Source organism: Gavia stellata, chromosome 8 (assembly GCF_030936135.1).
Source record: "Gavia stellata isolate bGavSte3 chromosome 8, bGavSte3.hap2, whole genome shotgun sequence".
In the NCBI taxonomy this organism is placed as follows: Eukaryota; Metazoa; Chordata; class Aves; order Gaviiformes; family Gaviidae; genus Gavia; species Gavia stellata.
In genome coordinates this window covers 11,895,507-11,917,690 of record NC_082601.1, presented here as the reverse complement: position 1 = coordinate 11,917,690, position 22,184 = coordinate 11,895,507, and the positions used below count along the sequence as shown (strand labels likewise).

The 22,184-nt window shown below is 48.4% G+C and overlaps 1 protein-coding gene across 1 annotated transcript in view; it reads right to left on the bottom strand.

Moving 5' to 3' along the window:
* Positions 1 to 20,553: 20,553 nt before the first annotated feature.
* ITGB5 (integrin subunit beta 5) overlaps positions 20,554 to 22,184 on the bottom strand; it is a 63,531-nt gene continuing 61,900 nt past the window's right edge. Inside the window, exons 14-15 of the mRNA XM_059820177.1 lie at positions 21,716 to 21,882; positions 20,554 to 21,127 (exon numbers count right to left, since the gene is read on the bottom strand). Of these exons, the coding sequence (XP_059676160.1) occupies positions 21,032 to 21,127; positions 21,716 to 21,882 (263 nt within the window). The 3' untranslated portion in view covers positions 20,554 to 21,031. The remainder of the gene's footprint in view (positions 21,128 to 21,715; positions 21,883 to 22,184) is intronic.

Below are 22,184 nucleotides of genomic sequence, written 5' to 3'. Positions count from 1 at the left end.
CCCTAGCTCTTCTACAGCTGATAGTTTCCAGTGATTATACCAACTCTAGATATGCTTACGATGAAAATCTGTCTGGTTTTCAAAAAATTCCACCCTTGCTGATGCCCTCATTTAAAACAGTAGAGTTTACCAGATAGCTGTCTCAGGCTGGAGTTCAGGACTGTATGTTGTTGTAGGCTTACTGTCACAGCGCGAGCAGAATTTTGTGAGTTCAGTATTTTCCACTAACTGCTGAATCGCACTAAGCGGCTGGCTGACATCTATGCAGCTAAATCCCTGAGCGGGGTCTTCTGAGAGCTAGTTTATCAGGCCTCTAGCTGAAAAAATAGCAACCGGATTGAGAGAGATTTATGTGATCTAATATCCCGTCACTTTTAGAGGATATTTGTAATTCATTTTCTTTACAAAACAAGTTCTGAGTAACGGATCGATTGGAAAACTTCATTTCACAGTCCTTCATTGTGCACTCAGTAAGAAGGAGCTGTATTCTGGAGCTCCGTTTGACACCAATGTCACAAACATTTCAATTACTGAAACAAAAGCATGTTACCTCCTATATGCATTCTTATGTCATAATAATTACAGTAAACAAGTGTGTGCACTTTTTTTTGAGGCACCTAAAAGTGATTAAAAATCCATTTCAAATTAAGAACAAATGTTTATTTCCTTGCTTGCCCCCACTGCTCACATTCATCACATAGTTCCTGCTGTTGGTCCCAACTGTTCCTAACATGGGAACTAGGTCACAATTTACAAAACTCATTTGCATCATAATATATGAATCTGAATGTCTCGCAGTTCATTGTCTGATCTGATTGAGTCTAGGGTAGAGGCATAAAGCTATATTTATATTTCTGGGTTATCACATGATTTATATTATCTGGCAAGTAGGCATTTATATGAAATCGTGATCCTTAATCCACTCTGGAGTACGGTTTATAACAGAATGAAAGGATAGCACACTTTTCATAGTGAAATAAGACTGTGATCAAGCATTGTCAGTGCTTGCAGCAGAAAGCGGGCTGACTTGCTGCTATTTCTGAGCAAGTCATAGCAGGGACTGCGTGAGAGACCAGCACAAGCTGGAACCATTAAGGAATTGTTATGTAGCTTTTGATATTTGCCTCACTCTGATATTTGTTCACTCTGTCTCTCCGAGGTTGTGGGTATCTCTAGCATGAGGAGTGCTGTGTCAAGAGAACCCAGCCTGGGCATTTTAATTGGTATAACTGCGTAAGTACAGTGCTTTACTCAGACTTAAAATTCTTGCAAAATCTTGATAAACCCAGCACTGAATTAAAACCAGCTGAGTTAAAATTTTTGTCCTTGACAGTATGATTTGTATGTCACAGTATCAACATTGCTTTATTAAGCAATAATTGACAGGTCATATTATAGTTCCCATACCCTATTTATGAAAATTTATTTAAGACTTAAAACCAGAAGAATAACTGAATCACTTCCCTTTAAATTCACTTGGAAAGCCTGTTGCTGTGGATTTTTTTAGCAAGCGACACAAACATTGTGTTTAGGGAACAGGACCAAAGGAATGTGTAACACCCAGAGGAAGTTTGTTTCCAGATCTGAGTTTTGGAGGTCACTGTCTCGGGGAAATGGTCTGTTTTGGAAGGCTTGTAACGGGACTGCGGGCTAGACAGGCTGGATGTTTTGTTTGTTTGTAATCACTCTGTTGGTTCTTGGTCGGTCTGTACCACAGTGACAAGTACAGCTCCATGTTCGAGCGCTGCAACAAATTAAATCTCAGCCTGGTGCCTGCTCCAGCTTCAGGTTTTGCTCCAACTCTTTTGGTAGGCGTCTGCAGGCTGGGAGCAGTGACCCTGCCTGCATGTCTGGGTTGCCTTTGTCCTCAGTCTTGGGTCTCTGTTTCTGCATGACCCATGACCCCCTCTGAACTTCTTCTCATACGCTGATGCTATCCACAGTCAGGCTGCGAAAATGCAGGGCTGTAGGTGGAGGCTGGCCAGTACGGAGAACAGGAGGAAGCCCGAGCAGGGCTGTAACTGTGAAGTTCTTGCTTATAGCATGGTCTCCTGAGCAGAATTGTGATGGTATGCCATAGGTTGTGTTTAGCCCAAACAGGTATTGCAGGAGGAGAAGCTAAGCTAGTGCAGTTGCTTTTGATCTGTTCCTGAACAGCTAATAGTAGCTATACAAAAAATACTTTCGCTAACAGGACTATTTAGATGGGGAAATTTCTGCAGTGTTCCCTGCAGCTGATAATTTCTGCTTTGCTGAGAGGTATCGTTTTAGGCTGATGATGGGAGCAACCATAAGGGCGACCTGGTTGTAAGGGGGAAAATACTGAACAGAAGACAACCTCTGCTCACATAGTGACAAGAGAAAATGCCTGCCAGCCTGGGAACCAGAAGCATCCTTGAGGAGTGCAGCTGGATACTGAGAAACCAGAGACATCCCAAGATACTGTTGATGTAAAGCACAAAAACAAGGAACTGTAACAGCAACTTACCGTCTGGAAAGGTGAAAAAAAAGTCTGGAAAAGGGGGAAAACATCCTGAGAAAGTAAGCATTGGTAACCGCCATTGACTGTTCTAGGTCACAGAACATAAAAACAGTCTGATAAAACAAAAATTGGTCTGAGAGAATAGAAAACATCACCAATTATTGGCTGTGCTAGGTGAAAAATAGAAATTAGCAGCATCTATTGGCTATTCTGGGTGGTGGTGTCCTACGCCCCTTTATGTCTCTGTGATATAAAAAGGACTTACTTACTTTTTACCCAAAACAGAGCCTCTTTCCTGCACACGAGCTTCTTTTCCCCATGATAATTCTTCGGCAGAGCGGACCCTTGCCAGACACACTGGGCTGACTCCGGGCTCCAGATGATGCGGATCATCATCAAAGTGAGTCTTCATCCGTTGTCGATTGGCCCCATTTCTGGGATGGGTTTGATCGGCCCCACTGCTGGGATCGCTTTGATGAGCACTTGGTACCGGTAACATTTTTAGATAGATATATATATATATATGAAAGCCTGCATATAAGTAATTACTGATAAGTATATTTGCTGCTTTACTAGTGGTAATTCTGCAGTAATTTGTAATACTGAAATACTGACTTGCTGCTAATATTGATTACTGCTGATGTGGAAATATGTTTGCTTTCTGGTAGTAATTTGTAGTAACTTGTAGTCTAGATATACTTCTTTTGCCAGTCGTAAGTATACTTGCCTTGATAGTAGTAAACTGTAACGAAGTAAAGAACATAGGTGATAAGTCCTCCATGTCTTTGCACATGACAGAGTCCTGCAAACGGTTGCAATCTTTGCACACCCACAGGCCAGGTAGCCCTTCTGGGTTGTGGCATTAATTGATGTTGGAAGTGGGGTTCTGTGGTACACAGGTCATGGATGCTTGGGAGAAGGCAGCAGAAGAGCAGCGAAAATGGCAAGAGGCTAAGGGGTGGAAAACCCCTCGGTGGGACAGGGATTGGGTGTCTGAGAATTGGTTAAATTGGGAAATGCTGCGAGCAGAGTTTCAGAAGTGGCAGGACACTCATAAATGCAAAGCAGAGGATGGCAAGGGGGCCTTCATCGGGCTTCTCACAGAGGCGTTGGCGGCTGCAGGTGCTTTGTTTAACACTGCTAGGCAGGAACTGGAAGCTTTGCAGAGAGCTAAGGATGCAGAAGCGCGAGCGGTTGCCTTTGAATCCCATAGCTTTGTTATGAACCAATTACTTACACAATTAGAAACAGACCTCAGACCTCTGGCTATACGACAGCTAGAGCAAGAGCCTACATGCCTGGTCTCAGAGAGTGAGATCATTGAAAAAATACATGTACTGAAAATGGATAACCAAGAGGAGGGCTTTGATTCTGGCAGTGGGTCTTCCGCCCCCGCTTCGTTACCCGAGCATCGTCTGGATAACGCAGCCTCCTTGTACCCTAGCATTAAAACTTCCCTGGTACAACTCCCGGCTCCTGCCGGAGAGGAAGGCGCTCCCCCGCCGCCTGGGGTCATGATGACCGCTGCAAATTTTAATGCAGATCAGCTAAGGCAGCTGTCCTTGCAGTACGGCAAAAAGCCCCATGAGGACTGGGTGGGATGGGTGGCACGGTGCTACCAGCTGGGGGCTGGAACCGTGATCCTTAATCAGACTGAGGCCAGACAAATATTCCTGGGAGGAAGAATATTTCTCTTAAACCCCGATGCAGGGGCCAGACTGAATACCTTCTCCCTGTTATCTTCCATAATACATGCTGTCAGAAAAATGCCGGGACCGCGGGGATATCTCCCTCCCCCTCCCTGGAGTACTCCGGATGGGTTTTCTGGCTGGACGATGAGGCTGGCTGCTTGGGATGTCCTTAAGGGACAAGGGGACATACCCTGGGACATGATGGCTGTGCCAGCAACAGCAGCAGGGAAACTAAAACTCTTGCGAAATGCAGCACCTGGGGGGCCAAAGAACCTGGCCTTAATGTTACACCACGAAACCTGGGACTGGAATACCATAATGGCCCAAGGGCTGCAAAATTGGACAGCCCTTATGGGGAGGCGACGAGGACGGGGAAGCACCCCTGAAACGATAGTCTGTAGAAGGGAGGGTCGGGTCAGGGTCGTCCAGATGCTAAAGGGAGGTCAGAGGAATAAGAATAAGGTAAAAAATGCTCAAAATGCTGAATTTAATAAATCTGACACAGAGCGACCCCGTGGCAAACAGGAGCGTGATCTGGAACGGAGACGCTTACGGGATCTCCTGCGAGGAATAGGATTCACAGCAGGCCAGTTAGAGGGGATGCCCATGTTCGTCTTGCAGAGACTGTGGGATAACCGTGATGGTGGCAGCACCAGCAGCCCGGGGGTAGGGGAGGGGCCGGGTGGTGTTAGTCCCTCTGCTTCCCCCATCCCAGACAACCTTGTTCTGTCCACTCCCCTGACCCCACTACCTGAAAACAAATAGAGGAGCTCCCAACATTACAGAATCACAGAATCACTAAGGTTGGAAAAGACCTGTAAGATCATCAAGTCCAACCATTACAAAAAAAACCAAAACAAAAAAAAACCCCACAACACAAAAAAAAACCACCCTACAAAAACCACCCACACCACACAACACCATGCCCATCAAGCCACGTCCCACAATGCCACGTCCACACGCTCCTTGAATACCTCCAGGGAGGGTAACTCCACTACCTCCCTGGGCAGCCTGTTCCAATGTTTCACTACTCTCTCAGTAAAGAACTTTTTCCTAATATCCAGTCTGTATCTCCCCTGGAGCAACTTGAGGCCATTTCCTTTTGTCCTGTCACTCATCACTTGGGAGAAGAGACCAACACCCATCTCTCTACAACCCCCTTTCAGGTAGTTGTAGAGAGCGATGAGGTCTCCCCTCAGCCTCCTCTTCTCCAGACTGAACAACCCCAGTTCCCTCAGCCGCTCCTCATAAGACTTGTGCTCCAGACCCCTCACCAGCTTCGTCGCCCTTCTCTGGACGCACTCCAGCACCTCAATGTCTTTCTTGTAGTGAGGGGCCCAAACCTGAACACAGTATTCGATGTGCGGCCTCACCAGTGCCGAGTGCAGGGGACAATCCCTTCCCTACTCCTGCTGGCCACCCTGTTTCTGATACAGGCCAGGATGCCGTTGGCCTTCTTGGCCACCTGGGCACACTGCTGGCTCATATTCAGCCGGCTGTCAATCAACACCCCCAGGTCCTTTCCTGCAGGGCAGCTTTCCAGCCACTCGTCCCCAGTCCTGTAGCGTTGCATGGGGTTGTTGTGGCCAAAGTGCAGGACCCGGCACTTGGCCTTGTTGAACCTCATACAATTGGGCTGGGCCCATCGATCCAGCCTGTCCAGATCCCTCTGCAGAGCCTTCCTACCCTCAGGGAGATCAACACTCCCACCCAACTTGGTGTCGTCTGCAAACTTGCTGGGGGTGCAATTGATCCCCTCATCCAGATCATCAATGAAGACATTAAACAAGACCGGTCCCAAAACTGAGCCCTGGGGGACTCCGCTTGTGACCGGCCACCAACTAGATTTCACCCCATTCACCACAACTCTCTGGGCTCGGCCATCCAGCCAGTTTTTCACCCAGCGAAGGGTGCACCTGTCTAAGCCACGAGTCGCCAGCTTCTCCAGGAGAATACTGTGGGGGACAGTGTCGAAGGCTTTGCTGAAGTCCAGGTAGACAACGTCAACAGCCTTCCCCTCACCCACCAGGTGGGTCACCTGGTCATAGAAGGAGATCAGGTTGGTCAAGCAGGACCTGCCTTTCATGAACCTGTGCTGGCTTGGCCTGATCCCTTGGGTATCCTGCACGTGTCCCGTGAGCGCCCTCAAGATAAGCCTCTCCATAACCTTCCCCGGCACCGAGGTCAGGCTGACAGGCCTGTAGTTCCCCGGATCCTCCTTCCGACCCTTCTTGTAGATGGGCGTCACGTTGGCAAGCCTCCAGTCATCCGGGACCTCTCCCGTTGACCAGGACTGTTGATAAATGATGGAGAGCGGCTTGGCAAGCTCCTCCGCCAGCTCCCTCAGCACCCTTGGGTGGATGCCATCAGGCCCCATAGACTTGTGAGTGTCCAGGTGGCATAGCAGGTCGTTAACTGCTTCCTCCTGGATCATGGGGAGCCTATTTTGCTCTCCATCCCTGTCATCCAGCTCAGGGAGATGGATACCCTGAGGATACCTGGTGTGGCTGTTAGAGACTGAGGCAAAGAAGGCATTAAGTACCTCAGCCTTTTCCTCATCCTTCGTGACAATGTTCCCCGCCGCATCCAGTAGAGGATGGAGATCCTCCTTGGCTCTCTTTTTGTTGTTAATGTATTTATAGAAGCTTTTTTTGTTGTCCCTCACGACCGTGGCCAGGTTGAGCTCTAGCTGGGCTTTCGCCTTCCTAATTCCCTCCCTGCATGACCTAACGAGGTCCTTCTATTCTTCTTCACTTGCCTGCCCCTTTTTCCAGAGGTGGTAAGTTCTCTTTTTTTCCCCGAGCCTCAGCATAAGCTCCTTGTTCAGCCAGGCCGGCCGTCTTCCCCGCCGGCTCTTCTTACGGTACATGGGCACTGCCTGCTCCTGCGCCTTCAAGATTTCCTTCTTGAAGAAGGTCCAGCCTTCCTGGGCCCCTTTGCCCTTCAGAACCGTCTCCCAAGGGACCCTCCCAACTAGTGTCCTGAACAGGGCAAAGTCTGCCCTCCGGAAGTCCATGGTAGCGGTATTGCTCACCCGCCTCCTTACTTGGCTAAAAATTGAAAACTCTGTCATTTCATGGTCTCTAAGCCCAAGACGGCCTCTGACCATCACTTCTCTCACCGGTCCTTCTCTGTTTGTAAACAGCAGGTCAAGCAGGGCACCTCCCCTGGTAGGCTCGCTTACCAGCTGTGTCAGGAATTTATCTTTCACACCCTCCAGGAACCTCCGGGACTGCCTTGTTTGCCTTCCCCCTCATCCTTACCCATAAGTATTCAACCCTGTCATCACAATCATCGAGCTCTATACAATCAAAGCACTCCCTAACATACAGAGCCACCCCACCGCCTCTCCTTCCTTGCCTATCCCTCCTGAAGAGTTTATAGCCCTCCATCGCAGCACTCCAGTCATGCGAGTCGTCCCACCATGTTTCTGTGATGGCGACTACGTCATAGCTGTCCCGCTGCACAACGGCTTCCAGCTCCTCCTGTTTGCTGCCCATGCTGCGTGCATTGGAATGGATGCACTTGAGCTGGGCTATCGATCTTGCCCCCGACATTGGCACGCCACCCCTAGGCTCATCTCTAGGTAGCCTGGCTTCATCCCCTTCCCCCTTCAAGTCTAGTTTAAAGCCCTCTCAATGAGGCTTGCCAACTTACGAGCGAGGATCCTTTTCCCCCTTGAGGATAGTTGAACACCATCTGCGCCCAGCAGGCCCGGTGCCATGTAAACCACCCCATGGTCAAAAAACCCAAAATTCCTCCGATGGCACCAGTCTCTGAGCCACGCGTTAACCAGGTTCGCTTTCCTGTTCCTTTCAGTGTTCCTCTCTGCCACTGAAGGGATCGCGGAAAACACTACCTGTGCTCCTGATCCTTCAACCAGTCTCCCCATTGCTCTGAAGTCCCTCTTGATCCCTTTTAGGCTTCTTTGCTCAACCTCATCACTGCCAACCTGCAAAACCAACGGTGGGTAGTAATCAGTGGGCCATACCAGACCAGGGAGTTTCCTCGTGACCTCTCTCACCCGGGCCCCAGGGAGGCAGCAGACTTCCCTGTGGATTGGGTCAGGTCGGCATATTGGGCCCTCTGTTCCCCTCAGGAGGGAATCGCCTACAACAATTACCCTTCTTTTCGTCTTAATAGAGGTAGTCGTAATGCGTGGGGATGACTGACTCACCCTAGGCAACCCCCTGAATGGAGTTTGTCTATATCCTCATTATCCTGGCCCTCAAGTTCCAGAGCCCCATATCTGTTGTGTAAGGGCAGCTGGGAATGTGAGGGAGGCCGGGAGGCGATTTGCCTGCTGCCCCGAACAGGGACCTGTTTCCATTCCCCTTTGTCTCTTAGGTCCCCTCCTATCCCCTCCCCTCATTTGAGCTGGGCTATCAATTTCGCCCCTTGTCGGCCTTTTTTGCCTCGATTCCCTTCCCCAATGCGGACTTAACCTGCAGTGGAGCTGGTCTCCTCAGTGGCTGGCAAGTTTTTCCAGGAACTGAGGTTAGACTAACTGTCTGTAGTTCCCTCGGTCTTCCCTCAAGCCCTTCTTGTTGTCTGACACAACACTGACCAGTTTCAACTCTAATTGAGCTTTGGCCTTTCGTGTCTTCTCCCTGCATATACAAACCACAGCTCTGTACTCTTCCTGCGAAGCCTGACCTTGCTTCTAGAGATCATGCAATTTCTTTTTCCTTTTGAGCTCCATGAGGAGTTCCCTGTTCAGCCAAGCTTGTCTTCTACCCCACTTGCTTGACTTTCTACACACTGAAATTGCCTGCTCCTGTGCTTCTAAAACTGGTTCTTAAAAACTGACTAGCACTCATGGACTCCTAAGCCCTCAAAAGCAGATTCCCAGGGGACACTGCTAAGTAACTCCCTGAATAGCTTAAAGTTTGCTCTCTTGAAATCCAGGATAGTAACTCTGCTGTCCTTTTTTCTCATTACACTGAAAATTTTAAACTCGGACATCTCATGATCACTGTGGCCAAGATAGCCACCTACCATCACATCTCCCCTGAGTCCTTCTCTATTCACAAACAGCAAGTCTAGGAGGGCGTCTTTCTTAGTTGGCTCACTGAGTACTTGTGACAAGAAGTTGTCTTCCACAAACTTCAAGAATTTCCAAGACTTGCTCGTCACAGCAGTATGGTGTTCCCAGTTGATGTCTGGGAAGTTGAAATCTCCCATAAGGACCAGGTCTACCGATCCAGAGATTACTCCTAAATGCCTACAGAATAACTCATCAGTGCTTATATCCTGGCTCAGTGATTGGTAGTAGACACCCACTACAACATCTCCTTTGTTTTCCATCCCCCTAATCCTCTCCCAGAGGCTCTCAACCACATCATCACTAAGTGTAAGGGCTGTACAATCAAACCTCTCCCTTACATACACTGCAACTCCACCACCTCGCCTGCCCTGCCTATCCCTCCTGAACAGTCTGTGGCCCTCCATCCCAGCACTCCACTTGTGAGACTCATTTCACCAAACCTCACTAATACCAATGATATCATAGCTCTGGGGACTGACCAATGCTTCCAGTTCATCCTGCTTGTTTCTTATACTGTGTGTGTTGGTGTACAAGCACTTCAGACGTGCTCCTGAGCCCTCTGTGCTCCCTGGAGCAGCAAAAATGTTGCCACTAGCATTGTCACCTCGAATACTCTCCCATGGTTATAAACCCCAAAGTTTTGGTGGAGGCACCAGTCCTGGAGCCAGGTATTGATTTCTTGGGCTTGCCTGTTTCTTCCAAAGTCTCTCCCCGTTACTGGGAGGATCAAGGAAACCACTACCTGTGCTCCTGAGTTTTTCATCATGCTTCCTAGGGTCCTGAAATCTCTTTTGATTGACCTTAGACTTTTTGTTGCAGTATCTTTAGTACCCACATGAAAGAGCAAGAATGGATAATAGTCCAAAGGCTGTACTAAGCTCTTCAGTCTTCTGGTGACATCCCTAATTCTGGCCCCAGGGAGGCAGCAAACTTCCCTGAAAAGAGGGTCTGGTCTGTCCTGCACAGGAGGGAGTCACCAATGACCACAACTCACCGTTGTTTCTTCTTGGTGCTGGTCTTAATGTAGGTCTTGTTGCAAGGGGTTGGTCAACCTGACCTTGGCAAGAGTACTTGCTTCTGTTTCATTATGTGCTTCGTCTACCATATCCAGGGCCTCGTACTTATTCTGTAAGGGTATCTGAGAGGATAAAGAGGGGTTTCTCTTACAGCTCCGTGCAGAAATCTTCTTCCACCCCTCCCTATCCCTCATAAGGCTGCCTTTCTCCTGGTACAAAATGAATCCTGGGCCTGCTTCTGTACTGGCCATGCTGAGCTGGCTTGCATGCATCAGAGACGGCAGAGCACAGCTCCATTAGTCAATCTCCTTCTAGGGCTCCTGGGTGCTCCTCAGTCTGCTCACCTCCTCGTGCAGCTCAGCCACCATGCAGAGCAGTTCATCTACCTGGTCACACCTCTCACAGGCTTGCTTGCTATCACCCTCCATCTCCAGGAATATTGTTTTAGCCTGTTTAAATCACCTTGTCGTGGTTTAGTCGCAGCCAGCAACTAAGCACCACACAGCTGCTCACTCACTCCCTCCAGGTGGGATGGGGGAGAGAATCAGAAGTAAGAAAACTCGTGGGTTGAGATAAAGACAGTTTAATATGCAGAGCAAAAGCCGTGCAAAGAAGCAAAGCAAAACAAGGAATTCATTCACCACTTCCCGTCGGCAGGCAGGTGTTCAGCTATCTGCAGGGAAGCAGGGCTCCATCACGTGTAACGGTTGCTCGGGAAGACAAATGTCATCACTCCAAATGTCCCCACTTTCCTTCTTCCTCCCCTAGCTTTGTATGCTGAGCATGATGTCATATGGTACGGAATATCCCTTTGGTCAGTTGTCCCACCATGTTTCTGTGACGGCGACTACGTCATAGCTGTCCCGCTGCACAACGGCTTCCAGCTCCTCCTGTTTGCTGCCCATGCTGCGTGCATTGGAATAGATGCACTTGAGCTGGGCTATCGATCTTGCCCCCGACATTGGCACGCCACCCCTAGGCTCATCTCTAGGTAGCCTGGCTTCATCCCCTTCCCCCTTCAAGTCTAGTTTAAAGCCCTCTCAATGAGGCTTGCCAACTTACGAGCGAGGATCCTTTTCCCCCTTGAGGATAGTTGAACACCATCTGCACCCAGCAGGCCCGGTGCCATGTAAACCACCCCATGGTCAAAAAACCCAAAATTCCTCCGATGGCACCAGTCTCTGAGCCGCACGTTGACCAGGTTCACTTTCCTGTTCCTATCAGCATTCCTCCCCGCCACTGAAAGGATTGAGGAAAACACCACCTGTGCACCCGATCCCTCAACCAGTCTCCCCAGTGCTTTGAAGTCCTTCTTGATCCCTTTTAGGCTTCTTCGCTCAACCTCATCACTGCCAACCTGCAAAACCAACGGTGGGTAGTAATCAGTGGGCCATACCAGACCAGGGAGTTTCCTCGTGACCTCTCTCACCCGGGCCCCAGGGAGGCAGCAGACTTCCCTGTGGATTGGGTCAGGCCGGCATATTGGGCCCTCTGTTCCCCTCAGGAGGGAATCGCCTACAACAATTACCCTCCTTTTTGTCTTGGTAGAGGTGGTTCTGATGCGTGGGGCGGACTGTCTCACCCTAGGCACCCCCTTGGAAGGACTTTCATCCATATCCTCATTATCCTGGCCCTCAAGTTCCAGAGCCCCATATCTGTGGTGTAGGGGCAGCTGGGAAGGTGAGGGAGGCCGGGAGGGGATTCGCTTTATCAACATTATTTCCATCACAAATCCAAAACACAGCCCCATACTAGCTGCTATGAAGAAAGTTAACTCTATCTCAGCCAAAACCAGCAAACACCTGCTCTGCCAGGTTCCCCTCAGTCACTCGGGTAATACCCCCTCTTCAGCTGTAGTCTCGCCTTGTCCTCTTGTACCCGTCGTGTGTCCCTCGCCACTGCTGGCTGCTCCGCTGCTGGTGCTCCTCGCACTGCTCTGCCATCCATTGCATGCTCAGTGCAGTTCGGGAGATGGTGATGCACAGAGCACGTCACAGCTGGATGGAGGGGACACCTGGGCTTACAGGGGGGATTGACAGTACAATATGCAAAGACAAGGGGGTGCTAAGCCCAGTGCTGATGCAATATATATAATCACAGAATCACTAAGGTTGGAAAAGACCTGTAAGATCATCAAGTCCAACCATTACAAAAAAACCCAAAAAAACCCCAAAAAACCCCAAAACCACCACACCACACAACATCACACAAACAAAAAAAAACCCCACACCACACAGCACCATGCCCATCAAGCCACGTCCCACAATGCCACGTCCACACGTTCCTTGAATACATCCAGAGAGAGTGACTCCACCACCTCCCTGGGCAGTCTGTTCCACTGTGTTACCACTCTCTCAGTAAAGAAATTTTTCCTAATATCGAGTCTGAATCTCCCCTGGAGCAACTTGAGGCCATTTCCTCTTGTTCTGTCGCTAGTCACTTGGGAGAAGAGACCAGCACCCACCTCTCTGCAACCCCCTTTCAGGTAGTGGTAGAGAGCGATGAGGTCTCCCCTCAGCCTCCTCTTCTCCAGACTGAACAACCCCAGTTCCCTCAGCCGCTCCTCATCAGACTTGTGCTCCAGACCCCTCACCAGCTCCGTCGCCCTTCTCTGGACACGCTCCAGCACCTCAATGTCCTTCTTGTAGTGAGGGGCCCAAAACTGAACACAGGATTTGAGGTGCAGCCTCACCAGTGCCAAGTACAGGGGCACGATCACCTCCCTGCTCCTGCTGGCCACACTGTTTCTGATACAGGCCAGGATGCTGTTGGCCTTCTTGGCCACCTGGGCACACTGCTGGCTCATATTCAGCCGATCGGCTGTCAATCAACACCCCCAGGTCCCTTTCTGCAGGGCAGCTTTCCAGCCACTCGTCCCCAAGCCTGTAGCGTTGCATGGGGTTGTTGTGGCCAAAGTGCAGGACGCGGTACTTGGCCTTGTTGAACCTCATACAATTGGGCTGGGCCCATCCCCATCGATCCAGCCTGTCCAGATCCCTCTGCAGAGCCTTCCCACCCTCAAGGAGATCAACACTCCCTCCCAACTTGGTGTCGTCTGCAAACTTGCTGAGGGTGCACTCAATCCCCTCATCCAGATCATCGATAAATATATTAAACAAGACCAGCCCCAAAACTGAGCCCTGGGGGACTCCGCTTGTGACCGGCCGCCAACTGGATTTGACTCCGTTCACCACAACTCTCTGGGCTCGGCCATCCAGCCAGTTTTTTACCCAGCGAAGGGTGCACCTGTCTAAGCCACGAGTCGCCAGCTTCTCCAGGAGAATACTGTGATTGGGTAATGATTGGAAAACAAAAAGATGGAAAATTAAAGGAAGGTGCTCGATCACCAGGGTGACGAGCATCTCATTTCTAAGCGATGGATATCCAAATTACTTAATATCCAAAAGGAATGAAGCGGTTTTGTTCTTCTTTCAGGTCACCCTAACTGGAACATCAGCAACCGGAAACAGATTATTCTCCCTGGGTTTTGGTCCTACCTTATTCATTGTACTGATTTGGCAAGGTGGCATGAAATGAAACAACGTCATGAGCACTTTTCTTTCTTAAAATTGTTATATAATATACACAATGAATGAATCATATCTAGTAATTAGACTATTGCTTGTTCCCTTATCTCAAGGATGGAATAGCGATCACATTGTTCAATTTATGAATACAATTTCTCAAGCGGGCAACAAATTGGATTGTTGATATTGCTTACATCACCCTTGATCATTAAATGCCAAATTTTGGTAGTTAGCAGAACCTGTCCCTGAAGCATCTTCGTATCAACCTAATTTGGCATACTTACTCCCCAATTCACCGAATTATCAACAACCTTTCAAAGCACATTCATATGATAAGGCCCAACAGTGCATTACAATGCTCCAGGACACAAATTCAATTTGGGTGGGGAAGACAAGCAATTGTAATTACACTCACACCCAAGCATGGTTTCAAGGTAAATGGAACTGAGCACAAGCTTTTATTGATTCTGGAAACCTCATGGACCTGAAATGATGAATCAGCAATTACAGACAAAGGGGTTTTTAATGGAGTCTGGTATCTTACATGGAATGTTAATAACATGAATTGTCAAAGATACTATAATCTCACCGGTCCTAATTCTACATGCTGTTGTCTACAGAGTAATGGTTGGCTTAGTACTAATGATAATTGTGACATATGTGGCCGAAACAACATATCTGGCTGTATAGATTGTAACGCCTTTTGGACACTCCAATTAATGTGCTTAACAAAATGGAATTGTTTTTCTAATCCATGTTTTTCTAATTCATTCTGCAAACATGGCAATGACTCTGGACGAAGCTGGTGGCCGACATTTTAACACCCGGGTGGTTCTGGCTTTGCAGCACTAAAGCCTCTAAGAGTCTACCACCACAGTGGATAGGCACTTGTACCATAGCACGTCTTGCTCCTTAGGCATTTCGATCTCAAGATTTGACATTTAACTGCCAACACAACCATTACCCTGTAGGTAATTAGGGCAGAGTGTCTAAGCCCACAGTAACAAGACCATCTAAATTTCCGAAATGTGTACATGCACTGTTTCCAAACTTGTGTGTCATTGAATTAGAATGAGCTGTTGTTAATATTTCCACTACAGTTAGAATTACTAATTACAAATGCTACTAAGAATACTTTAAAGAACCTGCAGATGGATATTAACTCACTCTCACAATTGGCTACTGTCACAGGTGAATTATTAACAGAAGTCATCGTTGTGGGGTTAACTAAAAGGGTTTTATTAATGATTAAATGATGATCAAATGGTAATCAATCAATGATTGAATGAAAATCAAATGGTAATCAAATGGTGATTAAGGAATAATTGAATGTTAATTAAATAGTGATTTAACAATTATCTGACAATGATTTAAAAGATTATTTAAATGATAATTTAGATGGTGATTAGATGATGATTTAGATGATTTAGACAGCAGTAAAACACTCTACTACTTACTACACTTCTAATAATTAAGATAGAACTGGATATATAAATGTTGCTAGCATACGATATACCTTTAAGCCTAATGTAAAATGTTGCTTACCTTGTTATAGACATCAGATGCTGGGTAAGGGGTCTCTCAGCCTCGAGGAGTAACCTTGAAAGGCATCCCTCCCCAAGGGGAGATCACCTCTGTGCAGCCTGCTGCTGTGCAGGAGAGCTCAATGGGCTCGGGGGGCTACAGATATTTGTAGCATAAAATGATTGACTCGCAGTCAACCCCCTTTGGTGTGTGTAAAGCTGTAGCAGCTTTAGCTTTGCCTAGTCCCAGCTCAGGCTGGTACTGTTAGCTCTTGATAAGACATGGCCTAGACTCCTTCGTCCCTGAGAAGACGTGGCCTAGCAGCATTCTCACGGTTTGCACAGCAGGGCTGATTTCAGTCAGGGCTGCTTGTCAGTGATGCCTGAAACAAGGTACGGCTCACTCCCTCAGAGCGGGTGCACCCATCACAGCTACCCACATTTGCTGGGCCTTGGATTATCTTTTGGGCTTGCAAAGGTGTATTTGTGTGTTAATGAATACTACCCATTGCTTCTACGCTAAAACAAATCCAAACAAACCAAATACGAAGTGAGTGTTACTCAGCAACACGTCCACCAAATAGCCCAAGAGCAGTCCCCCGGCCATCGTCTTCGCTGCCAGACCCCGGAGCATGGGCACAGCTCTTCTCTGTGGCATTAGCTCTCGTCCTAGCTGTAGGATTCGTGCTTTTCTGTAGTTTATCTTGTATCAAAGCACTGCCTGTATCACTTTTATCCAAAGCAGTATTGTATACTCGTATCTCAACCAACAAACCCTCTCAGGAGCTGCAACAACATTGGGCCCGACATGGACATGGCTCTCCTCCACCTCACGCGTTAGGAGGCAAGAGAGACACACCAGGAAGGGTGTAGTCTCACTCCTAGTGACCCATCAGTGGTCACAGGCCAAGGGGTGGAGTGATGGGAGCCGGCATAAAGGTGACCTGGTTGTAAGGGGGAAAATACTGAACAGAAGTCAACCTCTGCTCACATACTGACAGAGAAAATGCCTGCCAGCCTGGGAACCAGAAGCATCCTTGAGGAGTGCAGCTGGCATCTTTGAAGTGCAGCTGGATACTGAGAAACCAGAGACATCCCAAGATACTGTTGATGTAAAGCACAAAAACAAAGAACTGTAACAGCAACTTACCGTCTGGAAAGGTGAAAAAAGTCTGGAAAAGGAAGAAAACATCCTGAGAAAAGAAGAGTTGGTAACTGCCTTTGGCTGTTCTGACAGAAGAGAAAAACAGTCTGATAAAACAAAAATTGGTCTGAGAGAATAAAAAACATCGTTTATTGACTGTATCAGGTGAAAAATGAAGTTAGCAGCATCTATTTGTTGCTCTGGGTGGTGGTGTCCTGCGCCCCTTTATGTCTCTGTGATATACAAAGGACTTACTTTTTACCCAAAATGGAGCTTCTTTCTCTGAGGAGTGCCTGTGTACGAACCCCTGTTCCCTGCGACATTTCCTTGGCAGAGCAGACCCTTGCCAAGAACACTGGGCTGACTCCAGGTTCCGTGATGCAGATCATCGTCCAAGTGAGACTTCGTCTGTTGTTGACTGGCCCCATTTCTGGGATGGGTTTGATTGGCCCCACTGCTGGGATCGGTTTGATAAGCGCTTGGTACTGGTAACATATGTTATATATATGTATAGGCATGCATATAAGTAATTACTGAGAAGTATATTTGCTTCTTCATTAGTGGTAATTCTGTAGTAACTTGTAAAATTGAAATATATACTTGCTACTAATATTCATTGCTGCTAATACTGATTTCTGCTGTTGTTGAAATGTGTATTTGCTTTCTGGTGGTAATTTGTAGTATACCTATATTTGTTTTGCTAATCAAAGTATACTTGCCTTGATGGTGGTGACCTGTAGTAAAATGCTATAAAGTAATTTAGCAAATAAAGTCTCTGTGTCCTTGTGTATGATGGAGTCCTGTGAACCCACGGTTGCGACCTTTGCCCACCCGCAGGCCAGGTAACCCTTCTGGGTCGTGGCAGCCGAATGGAAAAGTTTCTGTTGTGCTACATCCAGTGGGCACCAGCACTAACTAGTGGGCATGGAGAAAGGGATAGGATGACATTAAACACTGTGTCTCTATTGTTTTGGCTTTTTGCAGGACGGCAGTGAAGAGGAGGTAGAGGAACAACAGTTAATTCCAGTTCAACATGTGTTCAGATATGGAGATGATGCTGGAATATAAGGGCCAGGAGATGCTGCTGGGCTGCAGAAGTAGTCAGTTACCTTGCTATGGTATTTCCTGCCAGGCATCTTAGTGACCCTCTCCTCAATATACTAACTAGCTCCTTCCCTTTCCACACGACTGGCGAAATGCAAGGTTAAACAGGTTCAAGAGTGTAGGGCGTTCATCTTGCAGAGCTTGGGCTTCGCCTTCATCTGTTGAGCACCTTCGCACTCCACTGTACAGGGCAAAGAGGGTGCAAAGGGGGCATGCCTGACTCGGCTTGGGTTACAACAAGGGGTTACGGTGCATCTCCACAGTTAGCAAAGCAAATAATGCTGCCATTGGCCTTGACTTTTCCCAAGACATGATGCGATGCTCTCTCCCACAGAAACACCAGCAGCACAGAGGAAAATGTGCTGGTGAGCCCCAGCCCCAGTGGCTGCGCAACAGCAGCCTCCAGCTGTGGCTGGGGGAACAGGAGGAGCTGATGTTGCAATGGCATCCGGATTCCAGTTTAGCCAGACAAGCACTGACATTTTTCCATCACATGTGACCCGTTAATGCCTTCTGCTGGAGTTTTCATTCAGGAATGCTAGCTGTGGTCAGGCTGCCTGTATTTACAGACACAAATAAACTGCTGCTGACTAAAATATACCATTCCCATGACTGTGCTTGGCACTGACTTGCAAGGGTAAAGGCGGATATACTTACACAGTAAAACAAAGCCTTCTTGCTCTTAGCATCACTTCATTCTTTTTTTTTTTTTTTTAGATGCAACCTTGTGGAGAAGCTAAATTTGGGGTCTATTCTGCACTGCCTGGCCCAGCACTGTGGGCAGCAGGATGCTCCTTGCTGACAGCAACCAACCCTCTTTCCTTCTTTTTGTACACGTTTTTGAGTGCCTGGCCTGTGGCACCCTTCCCTCACCTACTCACTCCCCACATTACTCCCCGGCTACTCTGCAGACCAGTTTGCTTTACAACTGAGTGTCCCCTTGCAGGGGAAGGAGGACACTTGCAGTCCTGTCCTCAGGCCCTTTCTCTCCTCCTCTGCACTCTCCCTACCCAAACCACCCCTTAGCAATAAGTTGAACTTCAGCTCCCTATGGCTGCCTTGATTGCCCAGTCTCTCAGCACTAACCCAGTGTGCTGGGAAATGCCATGGCATAACAGTAATCTGCAAGGGAAAGGGTGGCAGGGGGGCACTGCTTGTTCTTTTCCTTTTGGAGTGCAAAGGAAGAAAGCGAAAGGGTAGGATTGTTTTTAAACTGTTTGGTCCCTTGCAAATTAACGGCAGCAGAGCTGTATTCACAGTGTTTGCTGCTTTGGGTGGCAAAGCTGGTTTAAAACGTTCCTGCCCTTCCTTCCCCCTCACTTTCCTTCCTGCTCCCCCTTTCTATGCCTGGTGCAGTACAGCTTGCATAAGGCAGTCACATGAGCCAAGCTAAACCTTGCTCTGTCTACTTGTGATGATTATTTTTGGACTGTTTTCTATTTTTTCTTTTGTGACAGTAATGAAGTCTATCTTGCCAGCCTGGTACCAGGCAGTGGGATGGTCACAAAAACTGAATTTGCCCCATGGACACTCCTTCCCAGGCAGCAGCGCTAGCCCCCGGTATTCAATATGCAACATCTCCGCCTGCAAACTTTAGCCTGGGCTTTAATATTGGGTAGGAAATGTGGAGCTTTGAAAAGCTGCCCCTCTGCAGCACTCAGGCCTGTCCCATCGCCCGTGGTGCTGCGGGGAGGGGGGGCAATGCAGCCCCCAGCCCACGCACGGGTGGGTTACACGAAGGCAGTACCAGCATTTGACCAGAGCCTGCCCCTGCACTTGCTTTCAGGATACATGCCCCCTCCTCCCCTGCTAGGGCAAATTTAGTGGAATCAAATGGGAAGACAGGGCACAGATTTCATTTATTTGGGGTTTTGGGTTTTTTAGCTCACCTGATCAGCGCCGATGCTCCCAATGTGCCACTTGCTGCACTCCTAAAAATCCCCATTTCGAGCTATTTTTAGTGCGGTCTGTTGCGTTTCTTCAGTGCTACTGGGAGGAGGGGGGACCATAAAGTTCCTGAAGGAGAGCTGTTTATACTGAGCAAGTAAGAGCTTCTGTTTATAGAGGCAAAAACAAATAAAAAATAAATCCGGAAGGATAGGCCCATGGCCCTTTTCCAATGAGAAGAGCAATTCAAAACAATGAACACCATTTGTTTTTGCTTTTCCCTGGCAAGTTTCCTTCAGCTGACTATTGCATGATCTGTTCAGGGTGAAGAGACAAGAAAAAAAGAAAGAAAAGAAAAAAAGAAAAAAAAAGAAAGAAAAGAAAAAAGAAAAAAGAAAAAAAAAGAGAAGAATTAAAAAAAAACGGGCAGTAGCAATTGCTCTGGCTTCTCTCTCCTGCTGGCGGCTGCAGCCCCGCTGAAGTCTGTGTGGGTTTAAAGCTGCAGCTGTCAGCCGGGGTAACCCAAACCCCAGCTCTAGGGGAAACGGATGGGGCTGGGGGAACAGTTGGGGGGGGAACAAAAGCAAAGCAAAATGTATGTTGTGAAGCAACAACACTGGGTTTTACCCAGCTCCCTTTCCAGCCAAAAGCTCAGGGCTCCCCTGCTTTTCCAGCTGCGCTCCACTGGACCCCACAGGTCTAGTCCTCTGGTAAGAAGTCAGAGGTCTGGCTGAGCTGCTGTGTGCTCCCAGCTCCCTCCTGCAGGCACCCGGGCCGGACGCCTACTTGCACACCCCAAGGAATGGGTGTTTAATTTAGTTTCCTCAGACTAAACTCCCATTTCCCTCGGGCTCCCACCAGTTTCCCGTCTGTTTAACACCGCCGTCACGGAGTGGGAGCTCCTTGTGGCACTCCCCGCCCTGGGTCAACACCAGGGAATTAAATCAACATACCTTCTGTGGCAGTCACCACGGCTCCAGCTCCTATTTTTATAGCCATGCTTTGACCGATAAGGCTCTATTAATAAATCAATTAGGCAGCACCACTGTTGCTTGCAGGAGCAAGCCCCAGTTTTGTTGGGGGGCTCAGCAAGGAAACAATGAACTCTACTCACAGCATCACATATGCGCAATAGTTTTATTTTGTTTTTTATATAAAAAAAATCCTAAAGACTGCAGAACTCTTGTATCCTAATTTCTTACACAAATGCTTCCAACACCCTCTTCTTTTTAAGCTAATTCTCCCCTAACAACTTGCGATGGCGTGGTTTCCCCTGCTTTTTGATCTAGTCACCCTTTCTAATGGGATATGTCTAAAGCTGCAATATGACACTTGGTTGACTTAGTTGGCAGGTTTAATACATCCAGAAAGCTGGGATATGGAGTCGCACATGGCTCGGAGTCCATCAGCACAGGCGGGGAGTCTGCCTTAGCGTCCGTGCCTCCAGAATGAACCAGGCTTTTCTCCTTACTGTGCAAATAACAGGCTTTGGTCATCTGCCAGTCCTGTCGTAAGGGATTTTTGCCCTGAAGAGGATCCCATCTTCAAGTGGGGAAGCAGCACATACAGTCAAGCAATTGTCCACAGCAATCCCAGGCGCCAAGACCACATCAGTCAACCGTACCATTGTAAGACTTGTTGAGCTTGTTGAACGTGAACTCTACGTTATGTGTGGAAATAGGCTTTCGGTAGAGAGGATTGGATGCCTTTGGAGAAATGAGCGGACAAAAAGAACAAAGGTGAGGAACAAAATCCATGTCATGGCAAAAATGTGTATAATTCCCACCTCCTGCGCCAATTAATTTGGAGATAGCGCTGCATTTGGCTTTGACTGAAGTAATGTGCGTTCAGATCCAAAAGCAGTGTTGTTTGTCCATAGTTTGTCCATCAGACCCACCTTCCATCCTGTCTGCAGGCACAGATGATGCCCTTAGATGCTGGGCAACCCCACCCAAAGCCTCCCAGAAGGGCTCCCTTGTAGACCTGACCGACCTGGCTGCCGCCACAGCCAGAGCTTGGTCCCCGCTCCCCCACCTCCTTCAGCCCTCCAGCACTGATCGGAAATACATGCTGAAAACAAAGGCTGGGCATAATTTTGCAGAATATTTGTAACTTGCCAAGGGGAAGGGCAGTGCAATGTGCCGGTCCCTGAAGCCCTGCTGTGTGGCACTGCAGAGCACAGGCACCCGCATCCCTCGCACCTGCCACCCTTCTCCATCGCTGCAGAGCTGTTTGCTGCAGGTGCATCCTGACATCCCCCCTGTACCCCAGCACCACCCCCATCCTGGGCTCACCATTTCGTATCTCGCCCGTGAGCGTTCACTCTGGAATCGGTCAAACTCCCGTCTGTCGTGAATGGTGACGAGCAGCTTCCAGAGCCCCAGCAGGATGATGCCAATCAGCACCACGCTGCCGATCACTGCTAGCACGATGGTCACAGCGCTGGGCGCTGAGCTGCACGCTGGTAATGAGGGGGAGAGGGTATTAGCTCTGGTGCGAGTGTATCCTTGATCAGGATACTGGGATGTAACGACCTGGACTGCAGCCACTGAGCAAGTGACCTCAGGGCAGCGCTAGCGGCAGTGACTAAATTAAAAAAAGCAACAGTCCTCTCTGAAACCAAAGAGGGTTTTTTTTTATTAAACCAATTCCTGGCTAGAGACAGGTCAAAGGCATAGCTCTCATGGACGGCACCGGGGCCGGGACCTCATGTAGCCCTTCAGAGGAAGAGCAGTGCTGCAGTGCCACCATCCAACAGCGATG